Source organism: Piliocolobus tephrosceles, chromosome 17 (assembly GCF_002776525.5).
Source record: "Piliocolobus tephrosceles isolate RC106 chromosome 17, ASM277652v3, whole genome shotgun sequence".
Taxonomy (NCBI): Eukaryota; Metazoa; Chordata; class Mammalia; order Primates; family Cercopithecidae; genus Piliocolobus; species Piliocolobus tephrosceles.
In genome coordinates this window covers 18,154,251-18,170,180 of record NC_045450.1, presented here as the reverse complement: position 1 = coordinate 18,170,180, position 15,930 = coordinate 18,154,251, and the positions used below count along the sequence as shown (strand labels likewise).

Here is a 15,930-nt window from a genome sequence, read left to right as displayed (position 1 = left end):
ACAGACGTATTGCAAATACTCAACATTCTTGATCCCCAAAATCTGTGAGTATAATAAATATCATTGTTTTGAGGCTGGGTGCAGTGGCTCATGCCTGTAATTCCAGCACTTTTGGAGGCTGAGGTAGGTGGATCACCCGAGGCCAGGAGTTCAGTTCCAGCCTGGCCAACATGGTGGAACCCTGTCTCTACTAAAAATACAAAAATTAGCCAGGCGTGGTGGTGCACACCTATAATCCCAGTCACTTGGGAGGCTGAGGCAGGAGAATTGCTTGAATGCAGGAGGCAGAGGTTGCAGTGAGCAGAGACTGCACCACTGCACTCCAGCCTGGACAACAGAGTGAGACTGTCTCAAAAAAAAAAAAGAATCATTGTTTTGACTTGTTCAGTATGGTTTGTTACACAGCAGTACTAGCTGCAATGCCCTCCCACCTTCTATGTCCTGCATTCATGAAGAAAAAGATAACTCGAATGCATGGCACAAATAAATAATCTTTAATTTCAATAAATAGCTCCCCATCACACCAGACATTATGCTGTGGAAAAAGATACAGAAGCATCCAACAGAGAAAGAGGAAAGAGAGAGAGAGAGAGAGAGAGAGAGAGAGAAGACCTATTCTAACTACACTAGTTCCTTAGCACGAGAGACATGACATTGGTTCACAGACAAACACAGAAGTATCCTCAGAGTATGATTAAGGAAGAAGATCATCATGGATGGGGTGTGATGGCCATTTTAATCCGTGTATCAGGTCCTTTGTATGTCTTTTGTGGGTCACAATCACCATGATTCAGTCAAAAAATGTTACTTTTGCTCTATCATATCCTATTTACTTGACACGCACATTACTGTTATCCAAGGTGGGGTCTCTGACAGACAGGAGGACACTGGTTGGACTCTCACTGGCCAGGAGAGGCAGAGAGAAGGCAGCGCTCAGGGCTGAGGTCCCGGCCCGTCGCCATGCTCTCCAAGAGGACACATAGGCACACACGTCTTCGCCTGTGAGGGCACACGCACGAAGACATACACATATATACCCACAGGGAGTTCCCTGGGATGAGCTAACACAAGGACAATTCCATTAAGCCAGGAGAGGCTTCTGACACTGGAATAGTTTTGGTTGCCATTTGGTTTCTCCAAATGGTCCATAATCTAGTTATCACATTTACTAAGGAGAAGACAAGGATACTTACACCTTTAGAGAAAAGTATCAGGTTTGAAGAACCCCAGGGAACAGCAGCCTGTTCAGAAGTTAACCAGTGGGCGTGTGTTTTGGGAGTGGGGAGTGGTCAGGTCTCCCACACACTGGCCAAACTCTTGGTAAATACAGTCTTGATGGAGGTTGGCACCCTTTGGGAGGTCCTTTCTCTGGCCTGAGGGTCGAAAGTGCATTTTGGGGCAGGAGTATTGACAAGAACAGGCAGTGCCAATAAGTCCCGTGGCAGAGCCTACTGAGCTTGTGATCTACTACGGATGGGGCTTCCGGAAAGTTCCCAGGCCTCACTGACTGAGGGCGGCTATTTTGTGACCAATAGTCTGCTTCCTCTCAGTTCTGAGAGGACTTGGGGAGTCTGTGTGTCTGTGTGTGTGGACGTGTGTAGACATGTTGCGAGTGTGTATGCAGGTGTGGATGTAATAGTATGTGACACATTTTTTTCTGTCTTTTTTTTTTTTTTTAAACGAATGAAAGCTGCCTTCCCTGCAGCCCTCAGGTCACCTCCAGGGAGGCAGGAGACACGCGGTCACACTCAGCTCGAGACCTCAGGCTGTGCCACTGCTCCACAGCTGTGCGGTGCGTGTTGAGCATGCGCCTCCAGTGGTTGGACTCAGAGGGCCCTGAAGAGTACTGGCCAATGACGATCCTCCCGATGAAGTCATTGCTGCTCTTCATGTTGTGGCCAAAAACTAGGGAGCCAGAGGGTCGAGGGCAGGAGGGAGGCAAGAGGAAGGAGGGGAACAGAACAGAAAGGCAGAGAGAAGACAGAGGCCATTAGTCTACACATTCGTCAAGTGCAAACATGGCGGTCATCATTTAGGGCACGTTGTCTTTTTCCTTTTCTTGGTGAGAACTCCAACTCCCTCATCTCATCCTCCTGCAAGTCTCTGCAACAGCTGCACCTGGCTTCCTGCCATCCCATGCCAGCCAGATTCTTACCTCTCAGCCTTGGCATTGGCTATTCCTTCTGCCAGATAGCTTAAACGTATGTCCCACGGCATCACCACACTGCATATAGAGCTCTGTTAGTGGATAGTTCTAGTGGAACAGTGAGCCTGTCAATGTAGTCCAGTCGAGCGATTAAACAAGGGTTTCTCAATCACGGAACTGTTGACATTATGGGCAGGATAATCCTTTGCTGTAACTGTCCTGTGCATTGTAGGATGTTTAGTAGCATCCCTGGTACCTACCTACTAGATGCTGATAGCAGCTCTCTCTACAGCTGTGACAACCCAAAATGTCTTCAGACATAACCAGATATTCCCTGGGGAGGCCAGTGCATCCCAAATGGGAACCACTAGGTTAAGCCATGGTCCATGGGGCCAAATATCCTGGGGGCGAATCCTGGCTCTATCATTTGACCAAACTCTGGGACTCCGAGGCAGGCGAAGTGACCTCTCTGAGCCTCAGTTTCTTTGTTAGTTAAACAGGAATTTTAGTAGTGCTTCTCTCATAGGTCAATGCGCAATTTCTATGAAATATGTGTAAAGCTCTCAGCACACAGTGCCAAGCAAGTGGTAAGAGCTCAATAAATGTTACACTGCTATTTCGATCCTAAATTTCTGTCTGTTGACCTTTTATAAAAGAGACTTCATGTCTCCTCTGTTCCATCAAATGGTGGAAGTTTGCTGAGAGTAATGGCTATAGCAATTTCTTCCACCCCTTGTTGTGCTGCATGTCTCTTTGAAAGGCTTCTCTGTTAATCCCAACTTAAGCTTAATTTGTGTCTTTCAAGCCTAATGAGATGGTTAACTTGATTTAGCTTCCTGGCCAAGTTCCGCCTAATTCTGTATCTGTGTGTGGGTAGTCCAAGCATGCCATCTCACTAATGGGAAAGCAGGCTATGCCTGTGTTATAAAGGAAGGGCTACAGAATGGGAAATATCACAGATTCACTCAGCGTGAGCCGAGCAAAGGCGGGCTAGATCCCAGGAGGGATGCCGAATATCATATAAACCAACTAAAATATGCATCCAAAAACAGAGCTTGAATGCTAACAAGCCTCTGTTCTCCCCTGTGGATTTCACACCACGAATTCCAAATGGTGAAAATGAGGGAGAAAAAGAAAAATGGAAAAATAAAAACAAAAACTCCGTCCATCGTCCAAAAGCCAAAAAGACCTAGGGAAAACCAGGCTACGTGAAATACTACGTCATCTTCATCAAGAGGGATGGGTACCTGTCAGCTCTGTGGAGAAAAAATGGACCATGTATACATTTTGTACATTTGGTAACATGTTCAGTATGCATAGGTGGACCTCATTTACATGCAAATTACTTACAAAGAGAAATAATAGGAATGGAAGCTTTGCTTAATAAATGAAATTGATAAGGAGCTCTTGGCCTTTGAAAAAAAAAAATGAATAGGTAACACTCAAGGCTTTTTGGAATGACACTCAGTGGCCAGTGTAAGGTTTGATCTCACCAAACGAGGACAAGTTACCAAAGTCCCCTTCCCCGTGAGCCTCAAATCTAAAATAAGATACTATTATGAGGCCACTTTAGGCCCCATTTGGTTTTCTTCTTTGGGGGCAAAATGTTCTATCTTCTTCTTCCTCTCCAAAGTTCAAGACAATGCAGAAACTTCCCTTGTAAATGGGTATGGGTTCTACTTCTTTGTGAAAGGGATTTAAGAGGAAATTCTGACTGGGCACGGTGGCTCACATCTGTAATCCCAGCACTTTGGGAGGCTGAGGCAGGTGGATCGCGTGAGCCCAGGAGTCTGAGACTAGTCTGGGCAACATGGAGAAACCCCGTCTTTACTAAAAAATACAAAAAAATCAGCCAGATGTAGTGGTGCGTGCCTGTAGTCCCAGCTACTCGGGAGGCTGAGGTGGGAGGATCACCTGAACCTGGGGAGGTCAAGGCTGCAGTGATGGTGCCACTGCCCTGGATCTAGCCTGGGTAGCAAAGTGACCTTGCTTGTCTCAAAAAAAAAAAAAAAAAAAAAAAAAGGGAAATCTCAGTCTCAAGTACTCTCATGTGCTGCTGGTGGAAAAGCAAGTTGGATCAAATTTTGGGGTGGTTCACAATATCTGTTCAAAATAAATACATCATAACTCATGACTCAGTATTTCACTTCTAGGAATTGATCCCATAGAATTTTCTGCACAACTGGACAAAAATACACATACAAGGATATTTTATATAGCAGGAGTAGGCAAACTAGAGCCTCCAAGTCAAATGTAGACTACTACCTGTTTTTGTAAATAAAGTTTTATTGGAACACAGTCAAACCCATTTGTTTACATAATGCTGCTTTTGTGCAAAAAGGGCAGAGTTGATGTCCATTCAGGCTGCTGTAACAAAATATCATAAACTGGGTAGCTTATAAACAACAAAAACTTATTGCTCACAGTTCTGGAGGCTGGGAAGTTCAAGATCAAGACACTAGCAAATTCGGTGTCTAGTGAGAAGCTGCTTCTTCATAGGTGGTATCTTCTCACTGAGTCCCCACATGGTGGAAGGGACAGACTAGTTCTCTGGGGCATCTTTTATAAGGGCACTAATCCCAAGTATGAGGGCTCCAACCTTCATGACCTAATCATCTCCCAAAGGTCTCACATCCTAATGCCATCACTTTGTGGGTTAGGATTTCAACATATAAATTTGGCAGGGTGGGGGACAACTATTCAGACCAACCACAGCAGCTGAATAATTTGGAGGCCATGTGGCCCTCAAAGCCTCACATATCTGCTATCTGTCTGGTTCATCCATGTTATAGTGTTACTTTTTAAGGTCAGCTAACATTCCATTGTATGGATATGCCATGTTTGCTTATCTATTCATCAGATGATGAATATTTGGGTTGTTTCTACCTTTTGACTATTATTATGGATAAGGCTACTGTAAACATTTATGTACAAGTCTTTTTTTTTCTTTTCTTTTTGAGTTGGAATTTCACTCTTGTCACCTAGGCTGGGGTGCAGTGGCACGATCTTGGCTCACTGCAACCTCCACCTCCTGGGTTCAAGTGATTCTCCTGCCTCAGACTCCCAAGTAGCTGGGATTACAGGCACCCATCACCACACCCAGCTAATTTTTGTATTTTTTGGAAGAGACGGGGTTTTGCCACATTGACCAGCGTGGTCTCGAACTCCTGTCCTCAGGTGATCCACCCACCTCAACCTTCCAAAATGCTGGGATTATAGGCACGAGCCAACATGGCTGGCCTATGTACCAAGTTTTTAAGGTCATACATTATGATCCATTTATATGAAATGTCCAGAATAGGCAGATCTTTAGATACAGAAATTACCATTAGTGGTTATCAAGGATAGAGGAAAGAGGGAATGGGGAGTGATAGCTAATTGGCACAGAGCTCCTTTTTGGGGTGATAAAAATGTTCTGGAATTAGATAGTGGTGTTGGTTGCACAACCTTGAAAATATACTAAAAAGCACTGAATGATATACACCAAAAGGGTGAGTTTTAAGTTATGTGAATTTTATGTCAATTAAAAAAAAACTGCCAAAAGGGGATAAAAAAAAAAAAAGACTATCTGGCTCCTTATAGAAAAGTTTGCTGACCCCTGCCCCAGGGCATTGTTTATAAGAAAGAAAAACTGGAAATGGCAAGACTGTCCCTGAGGGAGTGTAGCTGGGGCTGGTGGTGCCCTGCCTACCCCTCAGCCCATCTTGGAGGCTACTCATGTTTTCTGTGGATAGTGTCCTACCTCAAGCACCTGCAGCTTCCTGCCTGAGCCACGCCAGCTTGTCTATGCTAACTGTGATTTATGGTGAGGACCTTGGGCCACTCAACATTAGCTTGACCTCTGCAGGAGCTGGAGACTAGGCTCAGCTACCCAGATAGTCAGCCATGACTATATGACCGACCTCCTCTAACTATGCTGGAAACCAACGCTCGGGTGAGCTTCCTTGGGTGGCAATACCCTGAGTCTGTTGTCACACATCCTTGCAAGGAGAATCAGGCACTCCTCACATTGAGGAGAACAACTGGAAGCTCGCACCTGGTCTCTCTTGGACTCTTTCTTGTGACAAAAAGGACTCTTTCCCCTTTCTTAGTCTGCTGGGCTGCTATAACAAATTACCATAAACAGGGAGACTTATAAACAACAGGAATTGATTTCCTAATGGTTCCAGAAGCTAAGAAGTCCAAGATCAAGGTCCCAGAAGATTTGGTGTCTGGTGAGGGCTTGCTCTCCTTCACAGGTGGTGCCTTCTCATGCAATAGAAGCAGCAAGGCAGTTCTCTTGGGTTTCTCTTGTAAGGGCACCAACCACATTCATGAGGGCAGAGCCTTCCTGGTCTAATCACCTCCCACATGGGGATTAGGATCCAACATAAGAGTTTGAGGGGAACAAAACATTCAGACCATAGCAGCAGTCTTTCACTTTGCTGATTTTAATCTGTATGCTCTTTCTGTAATAAACTGTAACCATGAGCATGGTTCCAAGTTATGTGGTGAATCATTGAACCTGAGGGTGATTTTGAAGACTCCCATACTGCAGATATCCACTCGTCAAACGTCCTTGATTCGTTTTCCTCCTTCTCCTGTCTCATTTGCCATTCCCTTATTCAAGCTTCCTGAGGTCACCTCCTAGTAGCCTACTTGAGCTCAAGTCATTAAGTTTGTCTTTGGGAGTTACTTAGAATAAGACTGGAGGAAACAAATTAAGTAACTTCTGAGGTAATAATACCACGGAAATCCATGTTGCCATTAAAAATGAGACAGACTTATGTATATGAAATAGAAAAATCTCCAAGACATATTGCTAGGAGACAAAAGCACATTACAAAACAGTATATGTAAGCACAATCTTTTTGTTAAAAAGAATGTTAATATACATAAAGAAAACAATATCTGGATGTTCACCACCGTTCAGAGTGGCTCTCTCTGGGAAGGGGGAAATAGAGGAAAATTTCCACTTTCTGTATCATATAAGTATGTACAGTTTGAACTTCTTACAACAAGTACATATTAGTTTGGAAAGAAAACAAAGGAAAAATAAGTCACCATTAGAGAATCCACATCTAAGTCGCCAGAAGGGACGAAAACTAAAAGGAAGTCTAATATCCTACGCTCCTCATCCCAATTTGTAGAGTAACTTGGCTGGTGAATCACTTGGCCCTTGAAAGATGGGAGCGCTTGAGTGATTCAGCCTTTCTGATGCGAGGCAGTTCCTGCCATGACCATCTGAGTTAATTAGCAGGCACTGGAACTTGCAAATCACTTGGTAAAGTCATGGCAATCTTAACAGTCTTAAAAAAAATTTTTTTATGCAAATTATAATAAAGTGAAGCTGAAGATAACTCATGACTTCTATTAGAAAAGTTGCCTGGGAGAATATCAAGATTGCTCTGTAAATTCTAAGAAGTGTGTTGGAGAAAATAGAGAATTAAAACTAGACATGTCAGGGGCCAGGTTCACACCTGTAATTCCAGCACTTTGGAAGGTCAAGGTGGGAGGATCGCTTGAACCCAAGAGTTTGAGACCAGCTTGGGCAACATAGCAAGACCCTGTTTCTACAGATTTCTCTTTTAAAGACTAAACATGTAGAATCCAGAAAGGGGCTTAGGGACAGTGGGTCAGATAACCCAGCCCTCTCCATGTTATAGGTAAGGAAACCAAGTCACATAGCTAATTGGTGATAAAATTTGCAGTATTTAATAACCTGTGAATGAAACCAATTCCTTATAACCACATTCCTAAATTCCTTCTCTTTGGAAGTATCCATAACTAAAAATTTAGTTGTAAAGTACTGCCACCAAATATTCCTACTGATGGTTATGGGGGACTCCTCTTAATGTAGTCACTAATGTATTTCTGGATATTGTAAGCCAAAAATACAATTCTAAGCCCCCTAACCATCTGAATGGACCTCTCCTCCTGGCCAAGGGCATTCCAAAGGTGACCTGAAAAGGTAGTTCAGGCTGTGATGGGAAGGGGAAGTCAGACATGCCACCATTAACATCAAGACAGATCTTAAGACTGATAGAACTAATTCTTTTTTTGTTTTTTTTTTTTTGAGAAAGGTCTCACTCTGTTACCCAGGTGCAGTGGCATGATCTCAGGTCACTGCAACCTCTGCCTCCCAGGCTCAAGTGATCCTTCTACCTCAGCTTCCCAAGTAACTGGGACCACAGGTGCACACCACTATGCCTGGATTTTTTTTTTTTTTTTTTTTTTTTGGTACTTTCGGTAGAGATGGGGTTTCACCATGTTGCTCAGGCTGGTCTCTAACTCCTGAGCTCAAGTGATCTTCCCGCGCTGGCCTCTCAAAGTGCCAGGATTACAGATGTGAGCCATTGCGCCCAACCAGAAGAGACTCTTTAAGTCTGATAAGAAACATTTACAATCTATTCTCTCTGAAGCCTGCTACCTAGAGTCTTTATCTGCATGATAAAACCTGGGTGTCTACACCCTTTATTGTAATTTAGACATTGATTTCAGGTCTTTAGATAATAACCAATTACCAGTCTTTGAATCCACCTAAGACCTGGAAGTCACCCCACACACTCCCCAGTCCTGCTTCCAGCTGTCCCATCTTTCTGGAGTGAACCAACGTACCTCTTACATGTATTGATTGATGTCTTATGTACAAAACCAAGCTGTAGCCTGGGCACCTTGGACACATGTTCTCAGGACCTCCTGAGGCTGTTTCATGCACAGGTCCTTAGCCTTGGCAAAAAAAACTCCTAAACTGATTGCAACGTGTCTCAGATACTTTTTGGTTTACAAAATGCACACACTCTAAGTGTACCCTAGTCATCTGGAAGCAATCTCTCAACAACCTGTACAATCTGGAGTGTAGAAAAAAAAAAAAAAAACCATCAAAACAGTCAGAATTGATGTCACAATTCTATGCACAAAATCCATGAAGGGGGGCTTTCTCTAAGAACCTATTTAATGCTCATGGATTTAGACATAATTCAAATGAACTCAGTCATCTGGTTTTCCCATCTGGAGTAACTTAATATAGTGGATTGTGAGTACCAGATAGACACAAGAACTGAAAAAACTACAATAGAATGAAACCATTTGGTGAAGAGGCAAATAACATTTTCCTCCTTCACAGGGCTGGGGGCTATGCTCAGTGTGATCATTTATTTTTATAATTATGATCATGAATCCATTAGAATGTTCTGCTGAATGGACCAAAGGAAGTATGGGAATTTTGGTATCATTCACGGTTAAAAATGTTAAGCCTCGTTGAAAGCTTAAGGGGGAAGTGATCAGTTAGTGGAAACTACTCTCACAAACTGCTTTTAGTTCTCTCCCAATGATTATAGAGTGACACCTTGCACAGTACCTTGCTCTAATGTTTTCTATTCAGATTTTGCTGAATCTTCAGCATCCTAAGGCTACCCTCTGGGGACAGGCAAGTACCTGGAAGTCCAGTTCCCTTCCTCAGACAATGCACGGACACACCCTGCCTATTCCACTTTTAGGAATTTGAGACACAACTTACCTGTAAAGAGTTATCAACATATCTATTTCCACCGGACCACAGCAGTTCAAGTTTTGGGAAACACAACCAGGAAACAAAAGTGTGGTGGGAGGGACCCACCAGGGCTCAAAGGTCAGGCTTTGAAGGAGCCTGGGATAAAGATCAGTTTATTAAGCACCTACTGTGTGTTAGGGCCAGGGCTAAGCACGTCAGTGGATTGACTTATTTAATCATCACATCAAGCCTCCAGAGCAGGGTTTCTCACCCTTGATACTGCTGACATTATGGGCCAGATCATTCTGTGTTGTGCGGTGCTGTCCTGAGCACTCTAAAATGTTTGGTAGCACCTATCATCCCACGCTAAATATCAGTAGCAATTCCTCCATCTCCCCTGTTTCTTATTTTATTTTAATTAATTTTATTTTATTTTATTTTATTTTTGAGACAGAGTCTTGCTCTGTTGCCCAGGCTGGAGTGCAGTGGTGCCATCTCGGCTCACTGCAACCTCTGCCTCCCAGGTTCAAGCGATTCTCCTGCCTCAGCCTCCTGAGTAGCTAGGACTATAGATATGCACCACCATGCCTGGCTAATTTTTGTATTTTTTTAGTAGAGACAGGGTTTCACCCTGTTGGACAGGCTGGTCTCGAATACCTGACCTCAGGTGATTCGCCTGCCTCAGCCTCCTGATGTGCTGGGGTTACAGGCATGAGCCACCATGCCTGGCCTCCTCTATCTCCCTTGTGACTGCCAAAAGTATCTCTAGACATTGCCAGATGTACCCTGGGGATACAATTGCCACCCTTCCCGCCCCCAACCTCCCACATTTTAGAAGTGCTTTAAGGCAGTTGCTTTCACTGGCTCATTTTACAGCTGAGGAGAGTGAGGTCTAGAGGGTGAAGAGAGATCAGCGCCAGTCAAAACCTAAGTAGCCTGAATGAGTCAGGGACAAGTTGAGGCTTTCACCTGTTGATATTTGCTGTAAAAACGAATTTGTTCTTTACCACAGGAGCTAAATTCTTTGGTCGCTAATTTAGTTTGCCAAGGCAGACGGTTCTGGAAGGGAAGCTGGATGACTTAGAATGTGGGTGTAATAAATACTGCAAATTAAAAGGAAGAAAAACCATCTTTACCGATGGGAGCAGACTCAACAGCTTCTCATTTTGCATTTGGTTCACAAGGTAATGAAGGACTCTCATCTGCACCCTAGGTTCTCACTGCTCCCATATATGCAACTCTGAGTCTGACAGCACAGTGCAGGGACACCCCCAGATTATGGCTGGCACCCCAAAACCTCATCACTGTGCCCTGCGATCTACCTCTTTGATGCTAGGTTAAGATGTTCCCCTATTTCTGAAAGGAAAAAATGTACAAAGCCAGCAAGACCCACCCTGGGCTGTTTACTAGTCCTGCCTACTTCCTCATCATCAAGGGGTACCCACAATTCATCATCAGGTTGTTCATGAGTTATCTTAACTGTTGGAGGAGACATAATACAGTCTACACGGGCCTGTTTCTTCCCCATTGTCCTTCTTCCTACAGGCAGCGCCGAAACACTGCAACACAGGTGGTCCTCATTCTCTTTTCAACTTTTGCAAAACCTCTTCTCACTAGAGCACTGTCTTTGTTTTTTCTTCTTTCAGGAACCTAGAAGCTTTTTCAGGTTTTCTTTTTTTTTTTTTAAACAAGGTACATCATATCCCTTCCCCGGGCCTCAGTTTCCCCCTTTATACAATGGGCGGGTATACATAGATTTTGAGTTCTTTTTTAGCTATGACATTTCATGCGTTCTAAGAAGTTTCATCCATGAAGGAAGGGTGATGTTTTTCAAGCTTTTCTGGCTCACTTCATGATTCACAGCAGCTGCTGGGACAGAATTTTTTTTTCATGTTTTTCCTTCCAACAGTCATAATGACAATTCAGTTAACTTTATTATAATAATAAAAAAATCAGTAATGGCAAATCCTGAGGTCTGTGTACTAGGAACTGAGAAAAGCACTTTATATATGTTATTGTTTTTCTTTTTAAAACTTAAATCCATATCACAGCCCTATTTTTATTGCCATTTTGCAGATGGGGAATTTGAGGCTCAGGGAAGTTAAGAGGTTGAGTGTCCAAAGCCACCCAGCCAGCATGAGGCACAGTAGAAATTGAAACTCAAAGTTCAGCATAATTTCTTCCTTCATCTCAAAAAGAAGAGGCCAAACACAGTGGCTTATCCCTGTAATGCCAGCACTTTCAGAGGTCAACATGGGAGGATCGTTTGAGTCCAGGAATTCAAGACCAGCCTGGGCAACACAGTGAGACTCTTTCTCTATAAAAAATTTTTAAAAGTAGCTGGGCATGTTGGTGCATGCCTGTGGTCCCAGCTACTTGGGAGCCTGAGGCGGGAGGACTGCTTGAGCCCGGGAGGTGGAGGTTGCAATGAGGCATGATCACGCCACTGCACTCCAGCCTGGTCGAAAGAGTAAGACCCTGCCTCAAATAATAATAATAATAATAATAATAATAATAATAACAATAATAATAATAACAACAACAACAACAATAATAATAATAATAATTATAATAGTCTCACCCATTTCCTACTTCCCTTAACCCTCCCATGTGACAAGGGCCAGATTGGGTAATAGAGATCCATGGTATGTGCGTGTGTGTTTGAAGAGGGGTTAAAACCTCAACCAGCATATAAGGGAAAAGGCTAACAGTCAGAATGGCCCTGGAAAGTCCCATAAAAATCCTCATAAAGGCCCCATGTTGGGGCCCTTCTCGCCATCTCTCTTAGGGTCCAGCACAGTCGGGATTGGCTCCGACGTTTGAATGAGCGGCTGCCTGTTTGGTCAAGCAGCAGGTAAGGAAGGAAGACGTCCTATATTGACAAATGGGATCTAATTAAACTAAAGAGCTTCTGCACAGCAAAAGAAACTACCATCAGAGTGAACAGGCAACCTACAGAATGGGAGAAAATTTTTGCAATCTACTCATCTGACAAGGGGCTAATTTCCAGAATCTACAAAGAACTCAAACAAATATACAAGAAAAAAACAACCCCATCAAAAAGTGGGGAAAGGATATGAACAGACATTTCTCAAAAGAAGACATTCATACAGCCAACAGACACATGAAAAAATGCTCATCATCACTCGCCATCAGAGAAATGCAAATCAAAACCACAATGAGATACCATCTCACACCAGTTAGAATGGCAATCATTAAAAAATCAGGAAACAACAGGTGTTGGAGAGGATGTGGAGAAATAGGAACACTTTTACACTGTTGGTGGGGCTGTAAACTAGTTCAACCATTATGGAAAACAGTATGGCAATTCCTCAAGGATCTAGAACTAGATGTACCATATGACCCAGCCATCCCACTACTGGGTATATACCCAAAGGATTATAAATTATTCTACTACAAAGACACATGCACACGTATGTTTATTGCGGCACTATTCACAATAGCAAAGACTTGGAATCAACCCAAATGTCCATCTGTGACAGACTGGATTAAGAAAATGTGGCACATATACACCATGGAATACTATGCAGCCATAAAAAAGGATGAGTTTGCGTCCTTTGTAGGGACATGGATGTAGCTGGAAACCATCATTCTTAGCAAACTATCACAAGAAGAGAAAACCAAACACCGCATGTTCTCACTCATAGGTGGGAACTGAACAATGAGTTCACTTGGACTCAGGAAGGGGAACATCACACACTGGGGCCTATCATGGGGAGGGGGGAGGGGGGAGAGATTGCACTGGGGAGTTATACCTGATATAAATGATGAATTGATGGGTGCTGACGAGTTGATGGGTGCAGCACACCAACATGGCACAGGTATACATATGTAACAAACCTGCACGTTATGCACATGTACCCTAGAACTTAAAGTATAATAATAAGAAAAAAAAAGACTCCTGATATGAAAAATACAATTATAGTATCCAACAGTTCTATAGTGCTTATCAGAGACCAGCCCTGTCCTGTGGATTTCAATACACAAATTTAATGCACATCACAAATCTATGAGGTTTGTACTATTATTACCGCTATTTTATTATTGCCTTGAGCCTAGAGGGCACACACTGACAGCGTAGAGCATCGTCCTGAGGACGGACCTAGACCAGTCCTGAGCAGGCCCTGGAAATAGGCTTGGGCTGTCTGGGTGGGAAATTCTGGGATCCCAGTATTTCCCAGTGATCTAGAAAGGAAGATGTGGGCTCCCTGATGCCTGGACTCCTCACTCCATGAATTTTTTTTCTCCTCCCATTTACAGCATGAGGCCCAAGGTAGAAGCCCTCTTTGACCTGGTCCGCAGGCAATATCGGCTTAGAACGAATTATTTAATTTTTATTTTAACAGAGTGCAGTGGAGTGCAGTGGCGTGGCATGATTATAGCTCACTGCAGCCTCAACCTCCTGGGCTCAAGTGATCCTCCTGGCTCAGGTTCCTGAGTAGCTGGAACTACAGGGGCACCTCACCACGCCCAGCTAATTAATTTTTTTTTTTTTAGACATGGGGTCTCGCTATGTTGTCCAGGCTGATCTTGGACTCCTGGCTTCAAGCAATCTTACTCTCCTCAGCCTTCCAAAGTGTTGGATTACAGGTATGAGCCACTGTGCCTGGCCTGAATTTTTTAATGCCGTTGTTTTCAGCAGGGGCCAATTTTGCTGCACAATCTGGAGGCGTTTTTTATTGTCATGTCTTGGAAGGAGGGGTGCTGCTGGCCTCTAGCGGGTAGATCCCAGGGATGCTGCTCACCATTCTACAAAGCACAGGACAGGCCCTACAGTGAATAGCAATCCGGCCCCAAATATCAATAGAAGTGTGGAGGTAGAAAACCTCTGCCTTAAGGGGAAAGCAGCAAGGATGGGAGTTCCCTTCATTAAAACCGAAGCCTCCCCTCTCCCAACCAAAGGAAAGCCATGGAGACTCAAAAGACTATGGCAGATCCACAGGGTTAAGGAGCTGAGAGACTCAGGAGCAGGTGGGAGGAAAGTCACCTCCACTGAGCTAGACAGAGCTTGGGAGCTCAGCATAGAAAAAAAATTAGAGCAAATTTAAGGGGAGAGAAACGGGGGAGTGGAGGAGAAACCTCTGAGAAATGTTGCTTTGGCTTATGAATTAGATCTCTTTCTCCTTCCTCAAGAGCTGAAAGTCAAGGTTGAAATTTCTTTTAAAATTCCTTTGGGGCTGTGGGACCCCTTTCTTTATGCCTCAGTGTGGAGACCGAGCCACGTGGAGCCTGCACTGAAGATGACATATAGGTTGAAGAATCACTTTCAGATTAATGTGTGAATCACACCGACTAGAAGGAAGCACTTAAAGGTGTCACTATAAAGCAATGTGCTTGTTTTGACATGAACAACCAAAATATATACATCTGACTAGGGGTCCTCTCTACATTTGTTTCAGAGATGCTGGCATTGCTCGGGGGGAAATGTACACTGCAAACTGTCTACAGATCTAGTTACAATATTTCATCTGTGTCATGAAATGTACACTGCAAACTATCTGCAAGCTAGTTACAATATTTCATCTATGTCATGAGCTTTGGGGATGAGGTAAGGCTAGCAGAGAAGGTCTGGAATCAAATTCCTCCAGGTTCACCATGAGCACCCAAGCAAGTGTGGTGACATCATTAGAATGTTATGTTGTTATCTTCCAATTTCATTTCGTCTTTCGGGGATGATAAATCAGACCTTCCCCCCTCAGGGCCCAGCTTTACCCCCAAGAGATTCTGTTGATTAATTTGGGGGGCCTGGGTGGCAGCGGCTTTCAAATGCTCCCCAAGTGGATCTCATGTGCAGTCAGGTTAGATGCAGACTGAAAATATGAGTTGACCGGTGGCTTAGCTGGGTTGAAGAAAGGGGCCTGATCCTACTATTTCCTCTTCTTGATTTAAAACTCTCTGATCATAACTGTGCAGGTTTTGTCTCTGCAGGCTCACTGAGGGAGTTGCAGAGGATGGTGCCTATGGTGGGCAGGCATTTCCCAGAAAGAAGAGGGGAGCAAGAAGACTTTAACAACTTAGTCCCATCCCACCAAGACTGGGACCTCTAGATGCGCACTCATGATGTTCTCAATTGTGTAAGTCACTTCTTCCCTGGGAAGAACAAATACAGACTTGAAAGAGGGCTGGGTGTGGTGGTTCACCCTTGTAATCCCACCACTTTGGGAGGCCAAGGCAGATGGATCACCTGAGGTCAGGAGTTTAAGACCAGCCTGACCAACATGGTGAAACCCCATCTCTACTAAAAATACAAAAAATTAGCCAGGCATGGTGGTGGGCGCCTGTCATCCTAGTT

The 15,930-nt window shown here is 43.9% G+C and overlaps 1 protein-coding gene across 2 annotated transcripts in view; it reads right to left on the bottom strand.

Moving 5' to 3' along the window:
- Window positions 1-1,662: 1,662 nt before the first annotated feature.
- Window positions 1,663-15,930, bottom strand: part of SYT17 (synaptotagmin 17) — a 99,664-nt gene continuing 85,396 nt past the window's right edge. The window contains exon 8 of one of the 2 annotated variants that reach the window (XM_023189721.1): window positions 1,663-1,905. In XM_023189721.1, the coding sequence (XP_023045489.1) occupies window positions 1,709-1,905 (197 nt within the window). In that variant the 3' untranslated portion in view covers window positions 1,663-1,708. The remainder of the gene's footprint in view (window positions 1,906-15,930) is intronic. The other variant, XM_023189722.1, reaches the window with a different exon arrangement.